The sequence below is a fragment of the Phoca vitulina genome, unplaced genomic scaffold (genome assembly GCF_004348235.1).
Source record: "Phoca vitulina isolate PV1807 unplaced genomic scaffold, GSC_HSeal_1.0 scaffold20, whole genome shotgun sequence".
NCBI classification, from domain to species: Eukaryota; Metazoa; Chordata; class Mammalia; order Carnivora; family Phocidae; genus Phoca; species Phoca vitulina.
In genome coordinates, this window is record NW_022589723.1 from 38,646,594 (window position 1) to 38,671,767 (window position 25,174).

The following is a 25,174-nucleotide window of genomic DNA, read 5'->3' on the forward strand; positions in this document are numbered from 1 at the left end:
CCCACCATTGCAGAAACATTCAGACCCCCAGTGGGCCTCCTGGTCCTTCCCTCTACAGAATAGTGAGGAGTCCCATACTCAGTCCCTCCTCTGCTCCCCAAACCCTCTGCTGGTCAGGCCTGATGCTTCCTCACTCCTGCATGGATTTTCCAGAACCTGGAGTTCCATCACAGGGTCACGGGACACGAACTGCTCCATGAGAGCCCCAGCAACAGAGCAGCCCAGCCCAGATCCCAGCACACAGTAGGTCTTAACAAAGTCATGCACTATCGGCAAGCTTTCAACCCTAGATCGCTGGCCCTCCGAGGTCCCTTGAGCCTGGTTCCTGGTGCCAGGGACTGGCAACAAGCCTCAACCATATGGCAAGATCTTAAAAATGTGGGTGTGAATCCCAGCCTGTAAGGACAAGGCCTAGAGAGGAGCCCCCACGCCACCCCCTCGTGTCCAGACAGCTCAGGCCCAGCCCAACCTGGTGACTCAAGGGCCTCTCTTGAGCCAAGCTCTGCACCCTCTGCGGCCTGGCCAGGCCCCTCTCAGACCAGCACTCTGAAGGTTTCAGTCGGAGGATGCCAGGACACCTCCAGCTACCGAGGCAAGGCCTGGCCCTGTGTCTGCAGAGGGGGAGCTGGGCAGGCTGCCCTGGGCTCACAAAGCTGCAGGAGGTGCAGACAGGAAGGGAGAAGGAAGTGGAGGGAGGGAGTGAAGAGGAGGAAAGAAGGGGGTGGTGCTCGGCCCCCCTGCACAAGGCTCCCCCTGGACTAGGAAGGATGCTGGAGACAGATCCAAACAGGAAAGGGACAGAGAAAATGGGGGTCGGAGGATCACCCGTGGGCGAGGAGCCCCACCTCCCCCCCCCCCGGTGCTGCCCGAGGAGGGAAGATAGTGCCACGTGCCTGGCACTGTGCCGGGCACTTTTCATTATCTTCCCATTTCATCCTCCCAAATTTACCACGATAAACGTGTTATCAGCCCCAAGACGCAGATGAAGACCGAAGCTCTGAGAGGGCACCAGACTTCCCCAGGGAATGGCTGAGGGCCAGGCCAGGCCCCTGGCAGGGTCAGCCTCGGGACCCCGGCTCTACGGACGGCAGGGGCCATGGCTCTGGCCCGGGGAACCTATGCAGAGGTGCAAGCTCTGAGCAGAGCAGAGCTTACTCAGAGTCTAACAGGAAGCTTGGCTCCTCTGACTCACTCTGATCCGACCTTATTAAGAAAAAAGGAAAGAGGAGCAGGAACCAGGCCTGGGTAGGGTTTCACGCCAAGAGCTGGCTCTGAGGCCGAAGCCAGCTGAGCAGGGTAGCCTGTGCCCCGACCCCCCCACAGCCCCAAAGCCCTGAGGCACCCCCTGCCCTCGCCAGGCTCCCTGGCTCTCGGAAGACGGCTCCCCCCTTCTCCACTCTCAGCTACTGGGGCTCCCCTACCTGGCGGCCAGCCTCTGTCCTCCCCCCATCCTTCCTCCTCCCTTCCCCTCCCTGACAGGGGGTACCCTGAGGCCTGTTTCCACTTCTCCTCCTCCTCTCCTGGCGCTGCTGCCCATCTGGCTGGCGGGAGGGCCCTACAGGACCCCAGGGATTCGAAGCAGCTGGGGCCAGCACTGCAGGGGGCAGGCAGGAGGCAGGGGAGGCTTAACCCTCCAGGTCCCGGCCCTCCAGCCCTCCCCTCCGTGAACCTGACTCTGCATCAAGCTTGATGGGGGGTGGGGGTGGGGGAGAAAACCAGTCACTCCTCGCAGGAGTCCTGCCTGCAGTCTGAAACCTAACCCCACGTGGGGCAGCTGAGGGGCCCGTGTTGAATGATTGCCGGCTGGATTATGAGGGTGGACAGTTACCTGAATCAAGCCTCATCCTGAGGCACAGTGCAATGGGTGAACAAATGCTGGCCAGCAGGGGTGAGGGCCGGGGCTCCAGGGTCCCCGAGGAACGTCCACTCTAGCTGTCTTCTCCCAGTTGGGCTCCAGGAGTTTCCAAAGTAGAGGGGAATCTGCAGGGGCCAAACTAAGGGCAAGTTCTTTCTCCTTGGTATATAAGCACAGGAAGGAAATTTCTGCCCTCCAGTTCACGAGCAAGGTGGGAGAAGGCAGCCCAGGGGAGGCATTCAGAGGGTGACTTCTTAGATGCCAAGATGTTCACACTTCTGGCACCCTTCCTATCCCTGCCTTCCTCAGAGAGGACAGAGAAACTCCCAAAGCACTCCTGGGGACCATCTAGTCTAATCCTCCATTGATCAGATGTGGCAACTGGATCAGAGTGAAGGGGCTTGCCCAAGATCACCCAGTCACGGCACCAGGACGAGGCCTAGCTCTTCTGGATGCCCCTTTCTGCTGTTCTATGCTGACAGCGCTTGAGCTTCCTATGCCATACCAAAGACAGCCCCTGGGTCGCATTTTACCCACGGGCACACTCAGGTTATTGCCAGGCTACTATGATTCAAAAGACGCAGAGCAGAAACCTCCGTGATGTGATGCCTAAGAAGCTGATTTCTCCCATGATTTCAAAAGTTCTATTCAGCACAAGGGCATAACCCCATTCTACAGATTTGGGAGAGTAAGGCCAAGAGGTGTGCCAAGAGGGGAAAAAGCTGAAGTTCCAGGCCTTTTGTCCTCAGGCCTAAGGAACTGAGGTGCCCCTGGGGTCCAGACTCAGGTTTAGCATCTCCCCCAAGGAGGCGCACCGACAAGAAGGGGGTCTCTTGGCACTGGCTTTACAGAAAGGGGAGCTCAGGGGGTCCTGGGGAGAGGCTGGGGCTCATCCAAGCCCAGAGAAGACAGTCAGGTGAGACCAGGGGTGCTGGGTCCAAAGCTGAAATGGCCATAGGGGTGCTGACACCCCAGCCGTGCTCTGCCTGCACCCCCAGAGGCCCCTTCTACTCCCTGCTTCATTCCCTTCCTCAGAGGCAGGTCTGCGGCTTGGCTGGAAGCTCCAGGGACTGAGGGAGCACAGCAGCTGTGGGACAGGCAACATAGCTAAAACCCGGCGGGCCATAGGGCCCCGCGGAGGAGGCCCCAGCAGGCGGACCAGGCTGCCCGAAACCTCCCAACGCTCCCAGCCTGTTGCTTATTCATTCAGAGTGGGAAAGCGCCAGCCCAGCGGCCAGCCAGTACCGGGCTGGCCATGTAAGGCCCCCAGGCAGTCCTGCCTGTCCGGTGCCCTGCAAAGAGCCTCGTGCAGCCCTGGGCACCGCCCCTGCCCTGCCCTGACCCCTTGGCCTCGAAATGCTGTCATCGGAGGAGCCGTCCCGCTCGGGACAAGGCCAGCATGGACAAAGCTAGAGCTGGGGCAGGCAAGGAGCCGTCCTGTCCTCGAGGCCGTGGGAAGAGAAGCACGCACAGGAGTACACTCCTGAGAGCCTCTCGGTCCACCAGGCCTCTGCAGAGGGGCCACCATGGCTCTAGCCCGAGCTGGCTGGCAGCTGGGGGCCCTGGTGTGGGGCGCCTGCCTCTGCGTCCTGGTGCACGGGCAGGAGGCGCGGCCGGGGCAGGGCTCGGACCCGGGGCGCTGGCGGCAGCTGATTCAGTGGGAGAACAACGGGCAGGTGTACAGCCTGCTCAACTCGGGCCCAGAGTACCTGCCGGCCGGGCCGCAGGGCACCGAGAGTAGCTCCCGGGTGCTGCTGGCCGGCGCTCCCCAGGCCCCGCGGCGGCGCAGCCCAGGAGGCCTCCGGCGTCGGCAGGCCCCGTCGCTGCCCCTGCCCGGGCGCGTCGGCTCGGACACCGTGCGCGGCCAGGCGCGGCACCCGTTCGGCTTCGGCCAGGTGCCCGACAACTGGCGCGAGGTGGCCGTCGGGGACAGCACAGGCATGGCCCGGGCCCGCACCTCCGTCTCCCAGCAACGACACGGGGGCTCCGCCTCCTCGGTCTCGGCCTCGGCCTTCGCCACCACCTACCGCCAGCCGCCCTCCTTCCCGCAGCAGTTCCCCTACCCGCAGGCGCCCTTCGTCAGCCAGTATGAGACCTACGACCCCGCGTCGCGGACCTACGACCAGGGCTACGTGTACTACCGCAGCGGCGGCGGCGGTAGCGCGGCGGCGGCGGCGGCGGCCGTGGCCTCGGCCGGGGTCGTCTACCCCTTCCAGCCGCGGGCGCGCTACGAGGAGTACGGCGGCGGCGAGGAGCAGCCCGAGTACCCGCCGCAGACCTTCTACCCCGCCCCGGAGAGGCCCTACGCGCCGCCGCCGCCGCCGCCGCAGCCCGCCGACGGCCTGGACCGCCGCTACTCGCACAGCCTGTACCACGAGGGCACCGCCGGCTTCGAGCAGGCCCACCCGGAGCCGGGCCCCGACGCGCCGCCCGCCGGCGGCGGCACCTACGCCGCCGACCCCCGCCTCGGCTGGTACCCGCCCTACGCCAACGTGCCGCCCGAGGCCTACGTCCCGCCGCGGGCCGTGGAGCCGCAGCCCCCCTTCCGCGTGCTGGAGCCGCCCTACCTGCCCGTGCGCAGCTCGGACGCGCCCCCGCCAGGTGGGGAGCGCGGCGGCGCGCAGCAGGGCCGCCTCAGCGTGGGCAGCGTGTACCGGCCCAACCAGAACGGCCGCGGTGAGTACCGGCCCGCGCCCCGCCGGCCGCCCTCCCGCTCGCGGTCACGGCCACGGCCGTCCGTGGGCCTCCCCCGAGCTAAGTGAGGAATCCCCCCCCACCCGCCTCGACAGCCACCGTGCGTCCCACCTCCCAGCCTCCCCAGGTCCACGCACCGTTGGTGGCAGGATTTGGCCAGGCAGGCCTGGGCTCTGACCCTGGCTGGAGGGGTCGGGGAGGGAGGGACTGGCCGGGCTTGGCGAGGAGGCACCTTCCAGACCTGGTTTGGGTCATCTGGGGACAAAGGGAAGGAGACCTTCTTCCTGCTCCTCCCTTATTTCAACAGGGCGAGTCTTCCACCCCTGGGGATGCCCTAATGCCGACCCCACAGGGTGAAGCAGGGAGCATCAGCGTCAGAAACCTGGGTCTTCAGGGTCAGAAAGGCCTTAGGGCATGCCCCTGGAGGTGTGGCACTGGTTTTGATTTTTAAAAGTACTGCGGCAAATACTACTTCTGGTTATTGAGTTTTCTGGCGCCCAGGCCAGTGCTTCCCTCATTGCCCTCAGCTCACTGTGGTGCTGGCCCTGGGGGAGAGCCCCAGGGGGAAGCTGTAGACATCCCTCCGTCTGTCATTTTCTGGGGGGAGGGGGCCCGTGAAGATATGACCCGGTCTCGGGAAGGCCCAAGCCATCTGTACATGAGAACACAGCGAAGGGGCAGCTTTTCCTTCTTGAGACGGACAACTCCGCACATGCTGTTAGCAGGCGGGCTACTGTGGTGAGAGCCCGCTAGGGGCCTGGCCAAGGCTAGATGGCTATCAGCCCACCCTCTGCTGTCCTAGAATTCCCCTTTCTGCCTCTGTATCTGCAAGTCCAAAGTCAGCTGCAGTCAAGGTTTTCCGTTCAGTCCCTCCAGGCTGCAGTCATGCCCCAGTTCTCTGCTCCCCACCAAGGTTGCCCGGCCAGGCTTGCCAGGTGAGGGCTGAGGCCCGCAGGGCCCGGGGCAAAGGCACAACAGCCCCAGACTTTGCTTCTCGGCCGCTGTCAGCTCAGGGCCTGCTGCCTTGTCTCCAGCCACACCAACTTGGGTGAGAGGCTGCTGCGGGGGGTGGGGGGCGGGGGGAGGGTTTCTGTCTCCCTCGGGGCTGCTGGAGTCCAAGGCTAGGGGAGAGGAGTGTCCCCACTGGTAGCACCCGCTGCCTCACATCCACGGCAGAGCACTCAGGTTGGGTGCTGAATCCCACCTGGAGAACCTGCAGGGGCCTCGGGACAGGAGCCGGATGGGGGGCCCTTCTGTGATGTGCTGAAGGATGCGTCCTCCTGCCCACCGTGGCCTCACCCACCTCGGGTCCTCACTGAGACTTGCTACAGCCTGGCAGCAGGGTGCTCTAAGCTGGGCATCCTCTGCTCCTAGAGCTCCTTGGAGGAGAGGGCATCCCACCTTATAGGGTGCTAAGCTTTCGAGGTGGCTTTCTGAGGATCCACGACCTCAGAGTGGGACTCCTCCGGAAGTGCCCCACTCCTGGGCATGGGAGAAATCAGAGGCGGCCAATGCCACAGCTCTGCTGGCAGAGCTAGGCCCGGGACTCAGCGTCTGTGAGCCAAGCCAGTGGGTTTTCCAGGGCCCCTGTTTGGCCTGACAGTTCCTGAAGTTCCGAGGCGACCAGCCAGGGCCAGGCCATGTGCAGAGCGGCGGTACTTGGTGCTTATCAGAGTCTCTGGTCTTGCCCCTGAGCCCCACAGTTCGTTTGGGGTTAAAAGTGTGCTGGTAAGCATCACATCCGGCCCCTGCTCTGGAGGAGGCATGGCAAGGGGGACGCGTCCGTGCTGTGATTGGGCAGGCATTAGAGGCATGAACTAGGGGATCCCAGGTGAGGGGCCTCCCCGGTCAGGGGCTAGGGGTTCAGGGAGGACTTCCGAGAGGAGGAGGTACCTGTGCATTGCTGCAAGTGATGGCCATCGGCCCCTTCCAGGTGCTCCTTCCCCTAGTCATGGGGGGGGGAATTGGTGAGGGGATGGGAGGGAGTGTGGGGGCGCAGGCTAGTTTGGGGCTCACAGAGAGACCAGGGAAGGAGCAGTACCTTCTCCCCCATCATTGACTCCCCCTTCCCACCCTGCTAGGCCCAGACCATGGAAAATCCCAGTTAGGAGAAGGCCAAGCCTTGTGCTTGAGATCAGACCCCCAGGCCTGGTGTGGGAGTCCAGGCAGATTCTCTGGGACTGACCTCATTCCTCCTGGCCACACACCCAGGGGTCTGAGGCTGGGTGCTGGCAGCCTGTGTGTGTGGGCGTGGATGTGTCCTCACAACACCAAACACATGTGCGCTCCGCCCACGTCCCTCCATGTTTGGGCACTTTCCAAGCGTCTGTCCAGAGCCCGGTTTATTCCTCTGGCGCCTGCACCCTCTTCCCTCCCACCCAGGGCTGGGGCTGCCCAGACCTCCTGCAATCCCATTGTCTCCAACTCTGCAACTTGTAACTGGAGAGAAGACCAGGAAACAGAGGCCCAGAGAGGGGCACATACTTTGCCTGGCTCTCAGCAAATCCGTGCAGACGCCTGGAGGGGGGCCGGCAGCTTCCCAGGCCTCGCGGTGTCCCCTGCACGGCGCCTCTCCCTCCACCATGGCCAGGCCCTCCCTTCCCGGCCTCCTATCCCTGCTCCTGCCCCCGCGCCGCGCCCCCCCCCCCTCAGCTTCAGCTTTTCTGAGCTGGTGGTCTTTGGACCAACTAAGGTGACTCCAGGTCTCTGAAGACCACAGCTCTTCCCCCAGGGCTCCCCCTTCCAGCCCCGGCCAGCTTCACTGGCCCTGGCAACCCTGTGGAAGCAACACGGAGCAGCCTCCCTGGCCGATGGCTGCGCCAGCTTTGTCTGGCATGGTCCTCCACCCCGTCCTCACATGGCCAGAGCCCAGGAGGAAGCTCTGGCTGCCTCCTCCCTGGTCCCCTGCTCCCAGTCTCTCCCTGGCCAGTCCCTCTACACGTGGGGCAGATAAAGCCCTGGAGTGCTGACCATATTATTCTCCTGCTCAAGAACATGCTGTGGCTCCTGAAGGCTTTCAGGACAAAATAAATGCCTTAGCCTACTGTTCCAAAAGCAGAGGCACCTCCTTCCTTTCCTTCTCCCTGCCTCACACCCCACACACTCCTGGGAACCGGGCTGCCCCGGCCTGGAAGTCTCACCTCCTTGTACACCCAGAGGTGTTCCTAGCGTACTCCCCTCTCCATCTAACCTCCCGCACTCAAGAAGCCAGACAGGACCCCTTCGTCCCTGAGAGCAGTCCTGGCTCCCTGCCCCCATCCCTACGCCTAGGCCAACCCCCCACCCTTGCCTCCCCTTCTCCAGGTCACCTCCCTACCTCCACAGAGCTTGGAGTAGATGCAGGGAAGGACAGAAGCTGGCCTCTACCCAAAAAGCATCCAGAGTTCGAGCCCTAAGGAGGGGATGATAATAACAACCCGGCCATCTGCTGAAGAGCACCCCCTGAGCAGGGTGGCTGAAATGTGCACTGTCACTCACCCTCACAGCCTCCTGGAGAGGTGGGGGTGGTACTCCTCTGGCACAGTTGAGAAAGCAGAGATCTAGGGAGGCCTCCCAGCTGGCGTGGCCGAGCCGGAACTCAGACCGAGCCTGTCGTCTCTGCACTGCACCCAGATGACCCTAGGAAGACCCACACTCCACCTGCAAGCCAGGTGGGGCAGGCCAAGCACCTCGGCCTCCTCCAGCAGCTCTCTGGGCCTCAGTTTCTCCAGCTGCAGCCAGGGGAGGGAGAATGACACTAGCATTTGTGGGCACTTTACGCATCACAACCCTTAATTATCGTAGCAACCCCATGAGCCTGGTACCGTTCTTCGTCCCATCTCATAGATAAGGCGACAGGCTCGTCTGCTGATGTTCACACAGCCTCTTAGTCGTGAAACCAGGTTTTGAGTCTGCATGAACCCCCATCCTGAGTTCTTAACCACCAGACATAATTTTGTTCAACTTGATGTATTCTTGCCTCTCCTGCACACCTCATTTATTCATTCCTTCAGATATTTGCCTGTCCACTATGTTCCAGGCACTGGTTGTGACAGGCTGAGTCAGGACAGTGGATCTGCAAGGTTTTGGAAGCAGAGTCCCTTCCTGGTGTGGTGTTTGCAAAGACTTGCCATTCTCACTCCAGACTCCAGAACGCTTATGTCACAAGCACTTATATCGTGCTTTCTCGGTGTCTTCTACTCTTCCTGGAGCTTTATGATTAGAGTCCATTAATGCTCAGGGCAACCCTAGGTATTATTTATCTTCCCCATTTAGCAGATGAGCAAACTGAGGCTCTCAGGGGGTAAGTGGCTTGTCCAGGTCACATCACTGGTGACTGGCAGAGCCAGAATCCCAGCTCAGCCTTCCTTTCTCCTTCCCTGAGGCTGTCTTGGGAGCTCCTTCAGAAAGAAATGGAGTGTTCAGGCTGAGGAAGCTGTTGTGAGGGGTCAGACGAGCTGTGGAGACAGAGGGACCTGGGTCCTCTTCCTGCTCCCCCGTTCGGCAAAGGTCACTAGTGTCAGAACGAACAAGTTGTGTCCCCAACAGCCTCATCTCAGGCAGACTTCCTGTCTCCTCTGTTATCATCCGGTTGCAAGGCCACATCCTCTCTCCCCTGGTCTCAAGCTGGACCATCCCTGCAAAAAGAGATGGCTCCTATTTTAAATAACAATCATAGAAGCTGCTTTTTCTCAAACACTGGCTGTGCACCAGACACAAAGCTAAGCACTGGATTTTCGTTTTCTCATTTAGTGGCCCCAGCAACCCCGGGAGGTAGAGAGTATCATCGCCCCCGTGGTGCGGACCAGGAGCCCGAGGCTAGAGAAGCTCAGTGACTCATCTGAGGTCTCAGGACATCGGCGGCCAGGCTGGGAGCCAGGCCGCCCCTCTGCCCTGCTGGACGGCCCAAGCCTCTCCACTCCTACCCCTCAGGGAAGGCTATCTCCTTGTTTCTCTCAGGTCTAAAACCCTGGAAAACCCAAATTTGGACTTTTGCCTTGAGTTCGCAGGCCCCATAGGCCTTTGGGTGGTAGCTGAGCAGGGTGGGGGATCATTAGGGCCTTAGGAGTGTCTGGCCTCCTCCCTTCTCTCCTAACCCCAGGGGTCCCCATCTCAATGTCCTCTCAGCTGTGAAGGCTCAAGCGTGCTCGCACGCGCGCACACACACACACTCACACACTCACATACTCACACGGCCAGTAGTCCCAGCCTGAGTCCACCCCACTCCTGTCCAAGCCGAGAACACATGGAAAACTCCCCAGGGCAGTGCTGGAATGGCAAGACAGGAAGGAGCGGGGGGAGGGGAGGAGGCGGGTGGTCCGCCCAGGCAGCCCACACCTGCTTCCAATTCCCGTGCCGGGCATTCCTGCGGGGCAGCAGTCGGCTCGGCGGCCCGAAGGAGAGGCTGGGTCTGGTCCCCTCCCCTGCTCTGACCTAACAGCCTCCTCGCCACAGGCAGCTGGACCCAGAGGGCCTTTCTGTATGGATTCAGAATTACAGGGCCGGGGTTGGGCCTGGGTCCCTCTCCCCCTTGCTGACGAGCACTCAGGAACCGGGCATTTCAGCGTCACCTGGAAATGGGCTGGTGTCAGAACATCAGAGCAGGAAGGGACTCAGGTGGGGAAGGCAAGGTCCCAGAGGCCTTTGCCATCAAAGCCTCAGGAGACAAGCCCCCCTTCCTCCTCCTTGTAGACCGACAGCAACCATGGGTTGTCCAACCCCAAAACTAATCCTTTTTCAAAAGAAAGGACTTTTGGAATCAGTCCCAGCCTTTGCTTGATAATGCAGTCTGCTCAGGCAGACAGATGCCACCAGCCCCTGCAGCTGTTTGCCCCTGTGCTCCCAGGGCCCACAGGTGCCGGCCCCGAGCTGTGCACAGAGCAGTTAGGGGTGCGCCAGACCCAGGCCTGTCCTCACCGAGGTCTCAGCCCGCTGGCCAGAAACCAGGCCACAGGATGCAGGTGCCCAAGTGCACCACCCTCTCACAGGTCTCTCCTGCCCCCACCTGCTGTGCGCTGACACCTGGGCCCACAGCTGGGCAGCAGGCAAAGGCCAGTCCCCCCCCACCCCCAGGGCTCTCCTCTGAGGAGATTCATCCATTCAGAAACTATTACTGAGTGCCTTACTGCGTGCTGGGCGCATCTAGAGCTGAGTATTCCTTAGCGAAAAGAAAGACACAAAACCCTTGCCTTTGTGGACATATTTTCCTGCATAAACATGATAAATAGGGAAATAATAGAATGTGGTAAGGATGTGGTAATAGAATGTGGGAAAGTAGAGATAACTAAGATCTGGTGTGGGTGGGGAGGGGGGAGGAGCAGGTTGCAAAGGTGGTGAAGGTAGGCCTCCTGAAGGTGACATTTGAGCAGAGAGAAAGGAGGCAAATGAGTGATGCATGCGGCGATCAGGAAGAGCATTCCAGAAAGGGGAAACAGCCCATGCAAAGGCCCTGAGGCAGGAATTCCCTGGGGGTTTCAAGTGTGCTCCGGTCTGTTTAGAGCAGAGCAGGATGGGAGTCGGGCGTGAGAGGAGGCTGGCCAGAGAAGCAGCAGGACCGTGGAGGCCCCTGGGAGGACTTGGGCTTTTACTCTCCCTGCATTAGGGAGCTACTGCAGGCTTTGAGCTGAGCAGTGACATTTAAACGGGGTCGCTGACCACTACGCTGGGATGTGCAGTGGGGAGGCAGGCAGGAGACTGAGGTGGGGCTGGTAGAGAGATGCAGGCAGGGGTGATGGCACCAGGCAGGGCGCTAACATCAGAGGTGGGGGAAAGTCAGATTCGGGATCTAGTCTGGAGATGGAGCTCATGGAATTTCCCGATGGGCTGGACGTGGGGTCAGGCATTAACATGAAGGTCTGTAGCCTGTGCATCTGGAAGGATGAAGCTGCCATGAGCTGAGATGGGAAGGCAGTGGGCTGAGCAGGTTTTGTAAGAAAGATGAAAGTTCGAGTCACTGTGAAGGGTCTGCGGGGCAGGGAGAGACCCAGGGGACAGAAGCATCCACAAAGGCTTCTGGAGGTAGGGGCAGGGGGCACCCCTGCAAGCCTCCAGGGGAGTGGAGAGCACCAGGGGCAGCAGGGGCCTGTGTTCACAGCAGGGAAGAGTGTGAGAGAGTGTGATGTGCAAGGAGGCAGCAGACCGGCTTGGCCAGAGCGGAAGGTAGCTGACCTCCCCAAAAGTTAATGTCAGCCTGCTCCCAGCTCAGCCCCAGCCTGCATCCCGGGCAGTCACTGAACTAAGCAAACACTCACAGTTCCCCTTTTTGGAGCTGGGCCCTGCCACACAGGGGGGTGAGGCGGTCACTGCCCCTGGACTGTCTCTACCCGTTGAGAGGGGGCAGCAGACGTGTGCTGGCGGAGGGGCGGTCAGGACTGACAAGGTAGGCTTGGGGGCCTAAAGACTGTGAATCCCTGCAAGGTCGTGTGTGTGTGTGTGTGTGTGTGCGCGCGCGCGTGTGCGCGCGCGCGCGCGCAGAATTCCAAGACAAGGCACCATGGCGTCAGAGGCCGGGGTGCGAGGGAGCTGCCTCCTGAGCCTTAGGGCTATGCGATCTGGAAGGCTCCATTAAGGCCAGGCCACAGAAGGCCTTAGCTGCACCCTGAGAAGTCTGGGCCTGATTCTGTAGGCGGTGGGGAGCCCCTGAGGGTTCTGGGCCTGGCCTTATGGCTATCACAGCTCCTTTGCCTGGGCTGGGACTGCCCCTTCATGGCAGGACGTAGCGAATCCCGCAGCCCCCTTGCCAACCTGCTGGTCACACAGGTGCGGCCCCACCAGGCCAGCCCTGACAATTGAATGTCCTGATTATGAGATGATGATTTCATAGGGCTCCGAGCGGCCAGCTCCCCCCCGGAGGCCCTGCCGGCTCATCTTTATGCAAGGCCCAGCTCTGTGAGCTCGCGGCTTTCCCTACCTAAGGGCTCCTCTGGAGGCTGGCTGCGGAGCCAAAACATCCCGCCCCACACATATCTCACAGCCCGCTGACCGGTTCCTGCTGGACCTTGTTTATCCCCCAGCCCCGGGCTCAAGAGATTAGGGCGATTTTGCATTCCACTTTCCTTCATCTGCTTGTGAGCAGGAGGCCTGGGGAGGAAAAAGTTCAAAGGAGCCGAGGTTTATGGAACCCACAGAAAGGGGGAAGCCAAGAGGGAAACAGGTGAGGTGTGGGCAAGTGACAGGAACGTAACCACAGGCCCTCTGCACTGGGCGGCCTCCAGGAGCCGCTGAGCAGGAGGGACCAGAGTTCTTCTGAAGCAGGAAGGATTTAGGTCAGACAGTGGGAGAATTTCCTGGCTGCTAAAGTATTGTCTGTAGAGGTTGTAAGAGGTCTTGGGCTCTTGCCCGAGGCTGGGGAAGAGACTGAGGAGCTCCTGAAAATCATCTCCCAAGTGTTTTTGGAGCCGTCGAACTGCCGAACTGCCTACTGCTCACAGGCAGGTTAGTGTAGTCTCTCCATCATCCAGATGGGGAGACTGAGCCTAAGAAAAGGGAAGGGTTTATACACCAGGGGATTGAAGGAAATGGCAAACTTGCCTTCTGGAGTCCTTCCCAGAGAAGGCCCCAGCCAGGTCCTGCCAGGGAAGAAGAGGGAGACAGGCCTCAGGTTCCTGCAGGCTGACATGTGGGCCAGCCTGGGGTGGGAGCATGGCAGGCTAGTCCTGAGCACCTTATGAAGGGGCCTGGATCTCCCCCCCCCCCCCCCCGAGGAAGCTCCAGGGATGGAGCAGGAATGCAGAATGCAGAAGGTCCTTATCCTGGGCTCTGGGTCTTGCCTGCCCTGGAGGGTCTGACGGGGCCCCCTCCAAGGCTACCTGCAGAATGGCCTTGGGACCCGATTCACTTACACCCACCCCTCCCCAGCAGAGCAGCCTGGCTTCAGCCTTCCCAAGGGCCTTTACTGCCCTCTGCCTCAGTGTCCCTCCAACCCTGGCCCAGACTGCAGCCTGGGTCCCTGTGGGCCCAAACCCCATGGTCAGCACTTTGCTTCTGGGGAACAGTGCCCACAGGGGCCTGGCCCAGAGCTCTTCCAGGCCTTAAGTGGGATAGAGGACAGTCAGAGCTGGAGAAGTGGAGGCAGTGGGGCCTGAAGAGGGGGCAGGCCAGCCCCAGTTCCCACAGAAAGTCTGTGACGGAGGGTAAGCAGCAAGGCTCCTGTCTCCCTCCTGGGAGGGGAAGGCGGGATGCTGATGAGGGATTCCTTGGGTAGCCTGAGCAAACCGTACATCTGGACTCTCCGTGGTTGGCCCTACCTTGGGGGCCCAACACAAGAAGACTGGCCGTATTAGCCACGGAGGGCGCACACTGTGGATTCCTATTTAGCCATGACAAATCATGAGCTAGGTAGACCTTAAAAGTTCATACGTTGACTGAAAAATCAAGAAATGCAATGAGATTCTAAGACAGTATCACTTATATACTTCAAGAATGCATGCCTACCTCCAACACACTGCGGATTTTATACAGAGGTACACGTGTTCAAGGATATCCGTCGGAGGGTCGGGTGATGATGATGGTCAAAAAAAAAAAAAATGTTATTCCAAGAGAGGGGCCTTGCCCAGACCAGCGATAATGGTTAGTTTGCTCTGACGTGAGAATTATAATTAATTCAGTGTCTGCATTTAGACAAATGGGGGTCTCTGGGAGATGTTCTCATTGGAACCCACTTTATATAGAGTCTCCAGTGCCAGGTCCCAGGGCTGGATGATTCCATATTTTCTGGATAAAAGATTCCAGCCCCTCCTCAAAATGACATCTCCACGACTGAGGCTTCTCCCTGCTGAGTAAGCCTTACCCTCTCTCAAGGACCTTCCGTACACTTCTTGGGGTGGGGGTTGGGCACCTGGTCCCGCTGCAGCTGCACCTCAGGCAACATGGGCCATCTTGCCTGGAGGGCCTGGTTGGACCCCCTAAGCCAGAAACAGCAAACCAGTCCCCTATCCCTCCATCCACAAGCCCCTGCTCACGCCTTTCCTCCCCTGCTTCTAACAACACAGGGTGCCCTCCAAGTCCCAGCCCCCTGGGGCTGAGAGCCCAAGCCTGGGGGCCCACTGCTCATGGAAGCTAATGGAATACCTCATAGGAGAGCAGGTGGAGAAGGAGGCATTGTTCTAGCTGAGGGAGGGGCCTGCAGTGCCCAGGGACCTCTGCAGGGGGTCCCCTCCTCTGACCGGGGTAGGGGAACCCAGCCTGAACTCCGAGGCTACTCTCTTTTCCAGCAGCTTCCCCCAGTGTGACAGAGGTGGAGCATGGCCAGGGGGAGCCAGTTAGGAGAGACACAGGACCTCTGTGATGGCCAGAGATACAGAACAAAGAAAATAAAATAATGGTAGGAGTGATTCCATTTAAGGTCTAGAAAAGGTATAACTCTCTACAGTGATTAGAAAGCAGAGTAATGGTTGCTTGGGGTGGTGGAGGAGGTAAGGGGCATTAATGGGAAGGAACAGGAGGGAACTTTCAGGGATGATGGAAACAATGCAGAGCTTGATGGCGGCCGTAGTCACACGGTTGCCCCATTTGTCAAAATTTATCAAACTGTAAACCTTAAGTCTGCATTTCTGTGATTAGATTATACTTCCAAAAAGCTCATTTTTATAAAAAGAGTAGTAAGTGGAGTCCTGGGAGGGGGTGGGGAGCTTCTCCTAGGGCTGCCCCCACTCACTCTACAACCATGGGCAAATTCATCGCCCTCTCTGAGCCTTGGTCCCTCCAGCACCTCCATGTGCCCTGGTGTCTTGCGGGGGACAGGGTGCAGAGCACCCTCAATCACTGGGACAGTAAAACATTAAGCCACTAATCGTTAAAGAAACTTGCCTGGCAGAGGCCAATGTGATGGGGCAAGCAGTCAGCCCCAAAGCATGGTAGGTTGCCTGCTAACGGGGTGAGTGGGACCTAGTCCCTGCCCTCAGAGCGTGCAGAGTCTGGAGGGGAGTAGACCCAGGTAAGTACAACGAAATCTAATTGTAGATCAAGACGAATCTAGTGGTGGGACAGACCTACCCGCGGCCTGGAATAGCACTGCCAGTCAGGGAGGACTTCCTGGAGCAGGAGGTACCTGTGAACCTGAGATTCATCAACAGTAAGAGGAAGATGGTCATCTAGGGCCAGGGCCAGGGCTCAGATTGTGAGGAGCAGTTCTGAGGTGTCTGTCCATAGTCTTCCTCCCAAATCCCCACATGTAGGTGCAGATGCCCCTCCCCCGTGGCTTTGGAACTTACGAAACAAAATAAAACAAAACCCACCCACTCAGTTACAATAAAAAGGAGTCATGATGTCAAAGCAATTCCTTAAAAACTTTTAAGTACAGAGTTTTTTAGTACGTAGTCTGGGGACAAACAATGAGTTGGGGGTTCAGAGTTGTTGACAGTATCCAACCTCAGTGTGTTTGGACTCGGTACAGGACCAGGGTTGGGGCTCAGTCATAGGCCGGGAGGGGCACCAGCCCTCGCTGGCCCTCAGTACCTCTGGCCTCTTACTCAGCTGGCTCTTCGAACTTCCCTGGACTGCAGAGCCAGCTCCTGGAATGGCCTAGAGAGGAAGGGTCGGGCCAGAAAAGCTCTGAGGAGCCATCTGTACATTGTTTATTGAAACCGGGCCTGGGGGGGGGGGGCAGGCCGTCTGGTGCCAAGTACTGGGTCTCACGAGGCTTCAGGCCCAGCGAACCCACCCCCACATGCTGCTGCGGGAAAGGCACTTTGATGATAGGGAAGGGGACCACTCCTGTCTTCCTCACTTCCCCCCACCAGAGGCTTCCGGGTACCAGAGGGTGAGAAGTGGCTTGGCAGCGAGGTGGGCCCTTGCTTTGAGGGCCCAAGGATCCCCGGGGAAATGACTGCAGGCATTCCTGGAGCTCGAGTAATGGGACCTCGGCTGGCCAAGACGGCCCCCCTCAGCCAGGAGCCACCTCATCCTCACCCACCCTTGTGCTCCAAGCTTCCTCTTCATTCCGAGTAGGTGAGATCATACCGGCTGCCGGGACCAGGCTCCCGCGTGAGGCCCAGGCCCAGGGTGAGCCGGGCTGGGGTCTCGGAGCCCAAGGGATGGGTGTGTGAGGGTCTGCCTCACCTTCGGAACCTGAAAGCTGGCCAGAGGAGCTGGACTGCTGTCTGTGTGCCTCAAGCCCCTGCACCTTACTTGCCCCCCAAGAGCAGAGGGCTTGGAAGAAAGTCAAGAGCAACCTGTAACCTCATGTCCTCGCTTAACTGCCAGAATCCCGGGAGCCTGAGGGCGAGGGGACAGAGAGGCCCCAGGCTCACTCACCCTGAAGTCGATGGCCAAGATGGGGGAGAGCCCAGGGCTCTGGAGTCCCTTGCCCACCTCCCAGCCCACCCCGTGCCCCATCGCTCCTGCACTCCCAGCGACCAGAGCAGATCCATTCCTTCTTTATTCCAATGCAGACAGGGTCTGGACATGTGAGTTTGGTGTCTGCAAATTCCTAATAACGCACGCTCCCCGGGACCACCGCAGGCACGGAGGTGGGGGAAGTGCCCGATGGACAGGCCCCTGGCTCTAGCATGTCCCAGGAGCAAGTGATCACGGGGTCTGAGCAGACTCCAGACTTCCCCTGGGCCCTGCAGGGGAGGCAGCCAGGCCCCTCAGGTTGCAGGCCAGAGGATGTAGACAGGCGAGGGTGCGGTTAGGTCTGGGGGCCGATGGCAAGAAGAAAGAAATCCTGAGAAGGTCGGGCTAGGTGCCCAGGCCGAGAATCCTGCCCTGTCAGCAGCCCACTCTAGGGATGTGTTTTCCCGCTCGCCCTTCCCTTCCTGCCCACCCCGCTTGTGCCAGCCAATACTCACCTGGCTCTGCCCGTGGGCTTTCTGGGAGCCACTTGGGGCCAGAGCCCAGGGCTCTCCTGGGGATTCAGGAAGAATGCTGGCTGCAGAGGGCATCTGGGGGCTGGTGTCCAGAGGCCTGGCGACCAAGGACATGGAGGGAGTGCCTCTGTCAGGAAATTGCTTGGTTCACTCAGTCCTGCCTCCAGGCCCCTGTTCATGCGGCTTGCCCTGCCAAGTGTACCCTTCCCTGTTCTCTGGCTCACCAGACTCCATCCTGCCTCCCAGACCTCGCTCCTGTCCCAGCTCTTCCAGGGGGTCTCAGAGGCTCCCACGGCACGGAGCTCCAGAAGTGAGCCCCCGTTCCCTGACCTCCTCGGCCCACACCTGAGCCCAGAGGGAATCGTTCCAATCACACCCCTAGCTCAGGTTAGGAAGCTTCTTGGAAGAGGCGACAGCCTGTGTAGAGGAAGGAGAATGGTAAAGGGCGGTTGGGGCTGGGGAGGTCTCTGGGCATTAGCCGTGGCCAGCCTGACACCCCTCCTCCATCTCTCCTGCTCCATTGCCAGGTCTCCCTGACTTGGTCCCAGACCCCAACTACGTGCAAGCGTCCACTTACGTGCAGAGAGCCCATCTGTACTCGCTGCGCTGTGCTGCGGAGGAGAAGTGTCTGGCCAGGTAAGGGGCCGAGGCTGAAGTGTGGAACGTGGAGACAGTCTCTGGGAGTCACCCAGAGCCCGTGCTCATGCCAGCCAGGCTGCCCACAAGCCGAATGACCCTGGTCAAGCCCCTGAACCTCTCAGGACCCGGACCTCTTCGTCTGTGAGTCTCGCCTGCCCCCAGGGAGCCAGGAGGGAAAGGGGACAAGCGAGCATTTCCATATGGGTCACGATACAAGGACCTTTGCCATGGCATTGAGGGTATGTGTTCTTCCAGTCAGGCAACTGAGGAGCAAAGAGGAACTAGAACCTTCCCGCTCTGAGCTACCCCATGAGAAGGTGCTCCCACAAGGACACAGGGAATTCCCCCCAGTGGGGGAATAGCCTTCAGGATAGAGGGCAGGAGTGCGGAACCGTCTCCACGGAGGACAGGTTGGCTCTCCAGCTGGGGCAGGGAGCACGATGACAAAGAGGCCTCAGTTATGTGTGGCAGTGGAGAGAAAGGGCAAGGAGACCAGTTTGCAAGACCGAGGAATGGGAGCCCAGCTAGCTCTCCCTTATTCCTGGGTGATTCTCCTTCCTGCAGAGCTTGCTTCTGAATGTATTAACCGTGAATATTCTGTTCAAATACATGCGCTTCGGGGACATCCCCCTGTGCTGAAAGAATTAAAGATGACGTCGTCCTGCCTCGTCTATTGACATCCCTCTATGTTGGAGAGCACCTGTTTTTCTTAATTACTTGCTGCCTTTTTTTTTGTTTTTGTATTTGTATTTGAATTCTTTATTTACTTTTACTCTTAAGTATCTGGGAAGCCCTTTGGAATCTCAGCATTTTCCCAGTTACGAACTGCCGCCCCTCAGGGTAGCTCACGCGCAAGGCGTGATCTATCCATAACAAGATAAGGCACTTGCACCAGAATGTAACTTTGCTCACTGCTTCCTTGGCCCAGAATGTCTTGCCTTTGATCGTGGTTAACCAAAACCACAGAAAGCAAGACCACGGATAAGGGGGTCCATTGTACCACTCAGTCGGCCTGCGCATTAGGTCTGGTCTTGTCAGTTGTCCCTGGGAAGAGAGCATCCTGATCACGTTCCCGCTACAGTCCCTCCAGCAGGGAGCACGTCAGAGCCTCCATGGCAGTCCACCGAGGCTGAGTTTTGAGGAGTTTGGGTCAAAGCCAAATGATCGCCCCATCTTCACGGAGCATCCTGCGGGCCCAGACCCAAGCTCCCAGACGGGCTGGGGAGCCGGCAGCCCGGTCCCTGTCCTGGTCCGCGGGATGACAGGACCCAGCCGCAGAGAGTGGGAGGAGAGCGGGTGGGAGCGGCTCTCGGGCCGGAGCTGTCGGGGGGTAGGTGCGAGGAGGAAAGGCCGGCCGGCCGGGCAGCCGAGGCAGCGGGGCGTGGGGCACAGACCTAGAGAGCCGGCAGAACTGAAGCTGGGGCGGTGGGGCGCTCCGGAGCGTGGGAAGTACCGGCCGCAGAGCGCTACCGGTGCGCAGAGCTGCCGAACCCGGACCAGCAAGGGACTCGCTCCAAGTCTCAGCGCGGGGCTGTGGCCAAGCTGGGCCTCGAACCTAGGCCCTGATGGGTTCCCACGGTGTGCTGAGCTGAACAGAAGGGCAGGATTGAACTGAACAGAGGGAAGGAGGAGGTTTTGTTCCAGCCCAGACCCAGACGGATTCCAAGCCTCCGCCAGACAAGGCCAAGGGCCTCACGTCCTGGCCGACAGAAGCCTGCACCGCCCGTTGTGCAGACATCCTCCCAGAGAGCGAGCTAATCCCTACAGCTGGCCGCCTCCTGCCTCTGGCTTCGGGACCCAGACCTTCCTGAGTGCCAGGGAAGTGCCCCTGAGGCCGGCCAGGACAGCTGTCAGCAGTCCTCCGGGGAAGGGCGGAGCCTCGGTCAGCCCCTGCGCAGGCGCGCGCGAGTGCGTGTCTGTCTGTCCGTCTCTCTCCCCTCGCTGCTGCCCCTCATTCCTCTCTCGCGCCCCTTCTCTTCTCACAAAGTCCGTCTCGGTTGGGAATTAGGGGTCAGCAAGTAAATTGTGAGCCGGCGGTCTGCAGCAGACTCGTGCTCCCCAAACAGAACAGGGCAGGTCGCTGGCCCGGCAGCCGCGCAGTCAGGGAAAGGCGGCCTAGTCACCCCGACCTAGCTCAGGGGGCCTGTGGGATCAGGCTGGGCCATAGGAGGTGCTGTTAGAGCTCACAGGCAGTCAAGATGCCTCTAAGTGTGGCAATCAAGGCAGACTTCCTGGAGGAGGGAACCTGAGTTCCCTCCTAGGAGGCCTAGGAGACCGGGTGAGTTCTGGGTCAAACGAACAGCATGGGCAACAGTATAGATTAACAGGAGTGAAGTCTGCTGGAGAAACAGTGTTTGGAGCTGGAACCCCAGGATGTGTGGGGGAGCCGCAGGGCAGACAGGATCGGGAAAGTGAAATGGCTTTGACACGGAAGAGCTCGAGCTCGTTTCTTAGGCCCGTACCTGAGACGTGGCGTACTTTGGTCAACAATCAGGGCTCCGTGCACTTACTAGAATCTCCTGGATAGGGCCACTTTTCAAAAGCCCTCCAAAGATTTTGATATGCCCCCCCTCCCCGAGGCTGCCCCCAGCAGAAAGTCACCTGCAGGTGTGATTGTCCTTGTCAGGCCTGATGCCACTTGAGAAAGGCTTCCTTGGTAGCTGCCGGCCACGTGCTGGAAGCCAGAAAGGAGGGGACCGCCCAGCCTGTGTGCTCAGGAGAGTTGGGGAGAGGCCTGAGCCTCAGGCACGCTGAGGGGCAGCAGCGAGGGGAGAGAGACGGCCATCACGGGGAGTCAGCGGAAAGGATCTTCAGGGACAAGTCGGCCCATTCCGGGTGTTGGTGCCGCGGGACCCTGCCCCACGCCGGTCTCTGCACCTGTCCCTGCAGCACAGCCTACAGCCCCGAGGCCACCGACTACGACGTGCGCGTGCTGCTACGCTTCCCCCAGCGCGTGAAGAACCAGGGCACCGCGGACTTCCTCCCGAACCGGCCACGGCACACGTGGGAGTGGCACAGCTGCCACCAGTGAGTGCCCCGCCCCCCAAGCCCCCACACACCCCCAACCCCCGCGGGCCGGGCCGGGGTGGGGGCCCCCTCGGTGCCTGAGCTCCTCCCCCCAGTTAGTGCTCCGGGAGGAGCTGGTGCTGGTGGGAGGGCCTGCCATGGATCCACCCCCAGGGCAAGGGCTCTTTAGCTAAACTCGACTGGAAGAGGATCGGTCTTAAGGGACGGAAATGTCTAGAATACAGGGAATGGCCCATGGGAGGCTAGTCCAGGTGGGAGCCCAACAAGGAAGTGAGGAGTCCCAAGGAGGTGCTCTCCAGGGTGATCTGGCTAGGAGGGGAGCCCCAGAGACACGGCCCCGGGGGACACAGGGGACCAAGGATTGGTCAGGAGCCTGGCCCGTCTCAGGAAGCCCAGCGGTGACTAGGCCCCCTTCTCTCTCCTCCTCCTGTCCTTTGACCCCAGACATTACCACAGCATGGATGAGTTCAGCCACTATGACCTGCTGGATGCAGCCACAGGCAAGAAGGTGGCTGAGGGCCACAAGGCCAGCTTCTGCCTGGAGGACAGCACCTGTGACTTCGGCAACCTCAAGCGCTATGCGTGCACCTCTCACACACAGGTCCAGCCGGGCGAGAGGGCCAGGGCGGGGACCCAGGAGTGCGGGCTCCTGGCCGCTCCGCTCGGTGGGAGCACGGGTCTTCTCACCCATCATCAGGTCACCACGGGGTCCCTTCCTGCATCGCTCCCAGGCGTGTCTGCCCCTAGAAAGAAAGGAACATTCCAACAAAGTCTAGATGGCATGGTGTTCCTTTGCCTGTTTGTCCACCCAAATCCGTCTTCCTGTCAGTCTGTCCAGGCACCTATAGAGTGTCTATCTATCCTGCCCATCTGTCTCTTCATCTGTTCCTCCATCCGACTCTCCAGGCATCCCCCTCCTTCAGTCCCTCCCACCTGGCTGTTACTCTGTCCCTCCCTATTTTCTGTCTGGTCCATCCACCCAGCGGGCTCTAGAAGGGAGGAAGGAGGGGCCCAGACTGCTGGAGTGGCACTGGGTGGCTCTGAGGAGTGCCCAGCACCCCAGCCTTTACTCCTGTCCCTTTTCCCAGGGCCTGAGCCCCGGCTGCTATGACACTTACAACGCGGACATCGACTGCCAGTGGATTGATATAACCGACGTGCAGCCCGGGAACTACATCCTCAAGGTGGGCCTCCTGGTCTGGGGCGCTCCCTCCTACCTGCCGCCCCCACTCCGTGTCCCTGCCTCTGGGGTGTGCTTCGGCCTCGAGGGCATCCCCTCGTCCCCAGCTGCGGAGCCGGGGGCCATCACGTCCCGGCCATCACGTGGAGGTGTCCTCTGCCCCTTGGAGGGTCTTAGCCTCAAGCAGGCAGAGGCTCCCTTTCCATGAAGACAAGGAACCTTGGGCCCAGGTGTGGCGATGCTAGAGGTAGTGACGCTGTCCTCCCTGGGGGACAGAGGACTTGGAGAGCTCTGCGGTGGACCCCCTGTCTGCAGACAGGGGAGGCTTTGTGCCATCCGCAGGAGGACGCTGCCGTGCTCTGAGGGGGACCCGGCGCTCCTCACGGGGACCCCCGCAAAGCCAAGGGCCCCTGGGACCAAGAGTCCCGTCTGGCCTGACCCCCTTCTCCAGTGTATACTTGCTCCAGTGCCACTTCCCTTGGGGTGGGGTGGGAGCGAGTAGAAAAGCATGTCAAGGACACACAGCCCATTGTGGTACGTCCATGCAGGCTGCGCAGGGCCCGGGGCGTCGTGGCCTCCTCCATGTAGCTGCGAAGCGAGGGCGGGGAACCATTCTGCCCCTGGACCCGCTGCTCTACACCCAAGAGCAGGAGACGGAGCAGTGAGCAGTGAAGACCGGCTTGGGAGGCGCTCTGAGCCGCATGAACACGGCCTGCTGGGAAGGCTGCATTTGGAACACAGCAACTTGGGGGCCTCTGGTTACGGCCCCGTCCCCAGCACCTCCCAGCAGGCTCGGCGGCCCCTCTGCTCAGACTCAGCCAGGGGCCAGGGTTGTCAGGGGTCTTCTCCTTCCCGTGTTCATCCACTCACCACATGTGTACAAAGGCCTTTGAGTTCCAGGCACTCGGATTCAAACCACATCAGTAATGCACACTTCCTGCCCTGGGGGAGTGTAAAGGATTTAAAAGTAACATGTTCTTAGATGTTCTGCAACTGTAAATCTGGGTGTAGCCTACCCCAGTGCAGCCAGTTAATCCAACATTCAGAAGGCTTCCTTGTGTCCCGACAGGTCTTCTGCAGACAAAAGGCACAGCTTATGCCTGGGCCATCCTCTTAGTGTCAGGCATCCCCGGGTCCAGGGCGGGAGATGCCCCCTGGCAGCGGACAGCCCTTGCATGGGTCATCTCGACAGACATGTGTGGTCAAAGGGTGCCAGCCTAGGACTCGGGAGACCAGGCCCGGGATCCCTGCTCGGCCCCTCATTCACTGCTGTGATCCCTGGGGCAGTGATTCAGCCTCCCCGACCCTGAGCGCCCCACGCAGGGCCCCCCTGGCCTGGGCTCTGGCTCTGGGGCAGCTTCCCATCTTCCAATAAGAGTGACCTGGTGATGTTTTCTTCGACCACGAGCTGTCTCTTCTTCCCTCTCTCTGCATCTCTCCGTGTCTTTGCGTCACTGGATCTCTGTCTCCATAGCTCTTGGTCTCAAGTGGTCTTTCTCCTCCTCTCTGTCCCCTCCATGTCTGTCTGTGTGCATCTCCACCACCTTCCCTGGTGACCAGGTGAAATGCAGCCCCCCGACCAGATCCCTTTCCCCTCTGTTCCCCTTCTTCCTCAGGTCCACGTGAACCCGAAGTACATTGTGCTGGAGTCTGACTTCACCAACAACGTGGTGAGATGCAACATCCACTACACAGGTCGCTATGTTTCTACAACAAACTGCAAAATTGTCCAGTAAGTGCTGCCCCAGCCCCTGTCCTCCCTGGGGAACAGGCGGGGGCCACGTGAACCACACAAGGTGCCTGCGCTCTGGGTCGCCTTCCCAGCCAAACACGGCTGCGCGGGCGGAGCCTCGTCCATGCCCACCCCAAGCTGAGTGCTCGTGGTGGGGCTCCAGCCGCAGGCTGTTGATCTGGGGCCAGATTGTGTGGCTCCCTAAGCTCTCCCAAGGGGGAGCCAGCAGCAGGAAGCGGCATACTTGGGGGGGGGGAAGTCTGTCTGTGACATCGGGCAGGTCGCCTCACCTCTCTGAACTACTTTTCTCAACACAAAAGAGGCCCCTTCCCAGGTAGGCTTGTGAGATTAAAAGAGTGAAAGGCCTGATGTCTGGTGTCGGAGAACCTTCCCAGCCGTGCCCCGTGAATGGCAGCTGCCTTACCAACAGTGTCTGTGGCGAGTGGATTCAACGAAACAGTCCCAGATTAGAACTGATGCTGGTTGGGATGAGCTGCCATCTGGGCCCAGGTATAACCAGAAGCTGAAGGACTCTGGCCCAGGCCTTTGGCACATGGCTCCAGGACAGGGGCTCAGTTGCCACTGCTCTAGGCTGTCTGTCTTCAGTCTGGCTCCTGATTCCTCATGTGAAGTACTTTGCAGAGGTACCTTCTGCTTATGAACTCACCAAGAAACAGCACCCCGCTCCATGGGAATTTAAAATGTTTGATCGGCTCAAAGCAACTCTTTTCCATTAAAACAAAAACAAAATAAAACAGGAGTAGTCCTAGAACTTTAGTCCATCAGCTGGGGGACAAATGGCAGAGATTTCAAGGCCCAGAGAGACAAAAGCACATGCTTATTAATGATTGACAGGTATGAAGTTTAGCCTGTGACCAGGCTCAGGGCTCAGTGTGTGCCCAGGATTAGGGCTCAGTGTGGGACCAGGATTAGGGCTCAGTGTGGGACCAGGATTAGGGCTCAGTGTGTGACCAGGCTCAGGGCTCAGTGTGTGACCAGGATTAGGGCTCAGTGTGGGACCAGAATTAGGGCTCAGTGTGTGACCAGGCTCAGGGCTCAGTGTGTGACCAAGATTAGGGCTCAGCGTGTGATCAGAGTCAGGACCCTTTAGCTGCAGCCACTAAGCTAACCGTTCACACACACACACACACACCACCACCACCACCACCACCACCACCACCACCCTGTGTATATTAAAAATGAGAATAGCAGCCTCTAGTTCAGTATAGAGATTAGATTCCTCATAAATTGAATTTGATCAG

At 59.7% G+C, this 25,174-nt stretch overlaps 1 protein-coding gene across 1 annotated transcript; it reads left to right on the top strand.

Moving 5' to 3' along the window:
* The first annotated feature begins 3,076 nt into the window (after positions 1-3,076).
* LOXL1 (lysyl oxidase like 1) lies at positions 3,077-23,916 on the top strand. Its single transcript, XM_032417923.1, has 6 exons — positions 3,077-4,531; positions 17,862-17,970; positions 20,863-21,000; positions 21,445-21,601; positions 22,089-22,184; positions 23,797-23,916. The coding sequence occupies exons 1-6, from the start codon at positions 3,382-3,384 to the stop codon at positions 23,914-23,916; spliced, it is 1,770 nt and encodes a 589-aa protein (XP_032273814.1). The 5' UTR covers positions 3,077-3,381.
* The last annotated feature ends 1,258 nt before the right edge of the window (positions 23,917-25,174 follow it).

Coding starts and splice junctions, on each gene's coding strand:
- LOXL1 (XM_032417923.1), top strand. CDS start 3,382: ATGGCTCTAGCCCGAGCTGGCTGGCAGCTGGGGGCCCTGGTGTGGGGC. Junction 21,001..21,444: donor GAGTGGCACAGCTGCCACCA/GTGAGTGCCCCG, acceptor CTTTGACCCCAG/ACATTACCACAGCATGGATG. Junction 21,602..22,088: donor CGTGCACCTCTCACACACAG/GTCCAGCCGGGC, acceptor CCCTTTTCCCAG/GGCCTGAGCCCCGGCTGCTA.